We start from the raw sequence: 4,503 nt of genomic DNA, 5'->3' as shown, positions 1-4,503 counted from the left end.
TACCCCTTGCGAAGAAACGCCCGGGTCAGTTTGACCCTGGTAAGCTCCCCGTTTACTTCGCGATCAAGCGTCGCCGTTGGTGCTAGTAGCACCAACAAGAAATCGGCTTCCGTACGGAGAAAAAAGAAAACTCGAGCAATTAAACGCTCAACGAGTAAAAAAATTCAGAAAAAGAAAAAGAAAAAGAAGAAGCGCGCGACAAAAATTATCAAATGCCGCGTGAGCAAGAAACGAACCGTGAGCGATATATTCTCGTAGACGAAGCAAAATGTCTTTTCTTCATACTCACTCGTGTGAGTGTTTCAAAAGCAAACTTGATCTTTTCACTCTACCGCCCACGCAGACCAGTATCGAGAGTTCGCAATGGATTCATTACAAACCTTTGTCGACTCTTGCGGACGACGCTCCCGTGGAGTTTGTTGTACCGGGACGTGGTGAAGATTACATAGATCTCGCGCATACTCTTCTCANTCTTCGCGTGATATTGCAAACCCCCGCAGCGGTTATTCCGGCTACTTCGGCTACAGCTTCTAGCGCCATTGCTGCTGCAGAGCATAAAGTAGGGCCTGTAAATAACTTTTTACATTCCATGTTCAATCAAATTTATGTGTACTTCAATCAAAAGCTTGTGTCGCCTCCGAACAATGCTTACGCGTATCGAGTCTATTTCGAGACATTGTTGAATTATTCTTCAGAGGCAAAATCCTTTCATCTCACCACCTGGGGTGGATATCCCATCCTTTATGGGATAGCGATCCTCCGGGGCTGATGGATGATGGCTTCGATATTCCAACTGAGAATTCCGCTCTCGTGAGACGTTTGAAGTATTTCAAAAATAACCTTGCTGTGGATCTCATAGGACATCTACATTGCGACGTTTTCAATCAGGATAAATTCTTGATTAATGGCGTGAAAATGCGCCTAAGACTCATCCGCTCGAAGGATTCTTTCTGTCTCATAGAATCTACGCCGCAGACAAGAGCTCGTATTGTAAACGCCACCTTGATCATGAGGAGAGCAAAACTAAGCGCTGGAGTTTTATTAGCTCACGCTAAAATGCTGAGCAAAACCACTGCAAAGTATCTTCTCACGAGAGTTGAAGTTAAATCGTTTACGATCCATAGAGGAGTAGTAGGAGAATCAATTGACAACGCCAAACTCAAGCAACTGCCGAAGCGAGTGATAATCGGTTTTGTTGAAAATATAGCGTTTAACGGCGATAGGAAACTTAATCCATTTAATTTTAAAAACTTTAATATAAATTTCCTGTCGCTTTACGTCGATGGAATGCAAGTTCCTACTAGACCGTTACAACCTTCTTTTTCAAGAGACTCTCCTCTCTACATCGAGGCTTTTCATACTCTTTTCTCAGGAACGGGTATTCATTTTCTAAACGAAGGCAATGCTATAAGCAGAGATGCTTATGATCTGACGACATCAAAACGGAGGAGGAGAAAGAACAACTAACAGAAGAAGAAGATACGCGCAGTGAAGACGAGTGCCCACCGAAAACCTCCTGCCTAAACGACGTCGCTGTACAAACAGAGGTACAAGGGAAATACATAAGATTCACTCCGCTTTCTTGTGACTATCTGTATCGAAATAATGAATACGAAAGAAATATTGCAAGCATTGCGACAACTGCAAATATCTGGACACACGGGAATTTATCCAGCCGACAAATTGCCCAGGATGTGGACGAAGTGGACAGCAATCGTCGCTAACACAGACAATCACAATCAACCAGGAACCCACTGGGTTGCCTTCTTCCTCGATGGAAACAGACACGCCACCTACTTCGACAGCTATGGAATACCGCCGTCAGATTCTCGCTTCCTTCTGCGACTTCGAAGAAATTCCGCAACGCACACATGGAACACGACTCAACTTCAAGGATATTTTTCGCAAACGTGCGGGCATTATTGCTGTGTGTTTCTCTATTTTATGGCTTACGGGTATAGCCTTTCCCAATTTTTACAACTGTTTTCCGGAAATTTCGACGCCAACGACAAATTAATTGTATGTTTATTTTGTAAAATATTCTCTACGAAATCCAACAATGTACAATCCAACAATGCACAAACCCGCTTTCCTGACCACTATATTCATCACTGTACTTGTAAATCAAAAACAAATAATCACCTGTACTCTTGTATTTTCTTTTACGTATTTAAAATATATCTATATCGAATAACTGTACTAAGTTGTTTTCTGTTATTCTTCCCAAGAAACCTATTCCTAAACTCCTCACACAGTTTTGTAAACATTTTAGTCTACATTGAATATCCATCGAAAACTCTCGTAGAATTTTCTCGAAGTTTCTCGCGCGAACAAGTACGCGCAGGTTTAACGGTCCCGAGTCATAAACCGTTTTTTGTCTTCAAAAAAAATTATGTTCTCTTCTATACATCGGCACGCTCTTGTTACCCCCCCCACAAACGTGCAGATTTAACGGTCTCGAGTCGTAAACCGTTTTTTGTCTTCAAAAAACTTATGTTCTCATCGGCACGTACGTGTCAACCCGCACGTACAAGTTCGCGCAGATGAAAATTGTTCAGAAAAAATCCGGACACATAAATTCATTTTTTATATTACATCAGAACCCTGACTTTCTAGTCACAGTCTTGCGACGCCTGCTTCTATTTCAATTTCTATTTTGCCTAAACGCACTCAACTATGCTTCACACTCATTGGTCCTTTCTTGGGGGCTCTATCATCCCCATCAACTACCCCTGGACCTCGCTCATTGGGAGCCATAAATGCCCAGACGCTGATTGATCCTTCTCGGGACCGATGCCACCCCTGCCCTTACACTTCCTCACTCAATCGACGCCAACTTGCTCTCATACACGATTGAACGCACGAGGCAACAACATCGGAGCGCCGCCATTGCCAGTACCAACTACACTTCAAAACGAATTTTTCAATAAATATATACTCTTTTAATAAAGAATTCTTACTTAAGAATATTCTCGAATTTTCCTCCCACACAAATTCCTCAACAACAAAATTTAAAATACACAGTTTTAGAAAATTATAAAAATTTATAAAAAATTTATAAAAAATGTATGGGATCATAAATCATGTCACTTTTCTATCTTCTCCAGTGGGCGTGGCCAATTACTCCCAAGGGAAGGGGAAACTACCCTGGTGGGGCAATGGCGCCAGAAGTGGTGGGGGGGCCAGGTAGAGGGGGTTTGTTTTGACGCGCCATAAGTGCCCACATACTACTAGTGCGCGAACCAGCGTCAGGAACGCAAAGAAGCTACAGTTAAAGAAATGAAACGAGAAAATATTATAATTGTGAAGCTAAAATTGGAACAGGAGAGTGACAACGCAAAAAAGTTAATAAAAGAAAAAGTGGATATTAAGAACATGGCGATGGGAGTAACAAAATTAAGAAAAGGAAGCAAGAGAACTGTAATAATGGGATGTGAAACTGGAGAAGAAGTAAAAAAAATTGAAGAAGACAGTTCAAGCTAAACTAGGAGAAAATTATAAAGTAATGGAATCACCACAATCAAATCCGAAATTAAAAATTATTTATGTAGAGATAGAAGAGATAAATTTAAATGATGATGAACTTATATCTACGATAAAAAGGCAGAATAAAATGGATACAATAAATAGTGAAGAAAATAATTAAAGGAAAGAAAAATAATAACAACCAGTCTAAAAAACAAGAAAGTGAAGAGAGATCAATAATATTAGAAACAGATGATGAAACACACGAGGTGATTCTGAAGAAAAGTAAGCTAAATATAGGATGGAAGAAATGTCCTTTGTATTTAATCATGTTGGTGTTAAAAGATGTTTTAAATGCTGGGGTTATTATCACATAGCTAAAAATTGTGTGAGAGACGAGACATGTCACAAATGTGCAGGAAACCACAACTCGAATGACTGCTTAACGACAAAGAAGAAGTGTGTAAATTGTATGTATTCAAAATTCGAGCATACAACCTGAAAATAAATGACGAGCACGACGCTCTCAGTATGGAATATCCAACATTTAAGAGAGCATTACAAGAAGAGAAGAGGAGAGCTGGCTGGAAGGACTAAATAGCAACTACAGGAAGATGTGGAGCTACTGCTATATACAAATGCGCAAAGTCTAAAGGCGCATAAAGATGAGATACAACATCAGATTTTGAAGAAAATAAATCCTGCATTCTTAGCACTGTCGGAAACTAGATTAATTGATGAGATTGATAGTGAAGTGAGCGTTCAGGGTTATAGTATAGTTAGGTGTAATACTGAGAACAGAAATACAGGAAGAGTTGTTTTATATATAAGGGACGATGTTAAATATAAAATAGTATTAGCAAAAACTTTAAAATTGAACTGTTGGTGTGTAGCGGTAGAAGTAAAAGAAAAATTGTGTAAAAAGGTGATTATGGTAGTATATCACTCACCAAGCGCATCGCATGGTGACTTTATGAGATTTCTGAAAGATACAGTAGAGGAGTTAACAATAAAAAAAGAATGTATAGTAATTGGTGA

At 39.7% G+C, this 4,503-nt stretch overlaps 1 protein-coding gene across 1 annotated transcript; it reads left to right on the top strand.

The window, feature by feature from the left end:
* Nucleotides 1-268: 268 nt before the first annotated feature.
* LOC109861740 (uncharacterized protein F54H12.2-like) lies at nt 269-769 on the top strand. Its single transcript, XM_020441528.1, has one exon. It carries the CDS (start codon nt 269-271, stop codon nt 767-769), a length of 501 nt encoding a protein of 166 aa, XP_020297117.1.
* The last annotated feature ends 3,734 nt before the right edge of the window (nt 770-4,503 follow it).

This window comes from Pseudomyrmex gracilis, unplaced genomic scaffold, assembly GCF_002006095.1.
Source record: "Pseudomyrmex gracilis isolate BER0280 unplaced genomic scaffold, ASM200609v1 scaffold_979, whole genome shotgun sequence".
Classification (NCBI taxonomy): Eukaryota; Metazoa; Arthropoda; class Insecta; order Hymenoptera; family Formicidae; genus Pseudomyrmex; species Pseudomyrmex gracilis.
This window is presented reverse-complemented; position numbering and strand designations above follow the sequence as displayed.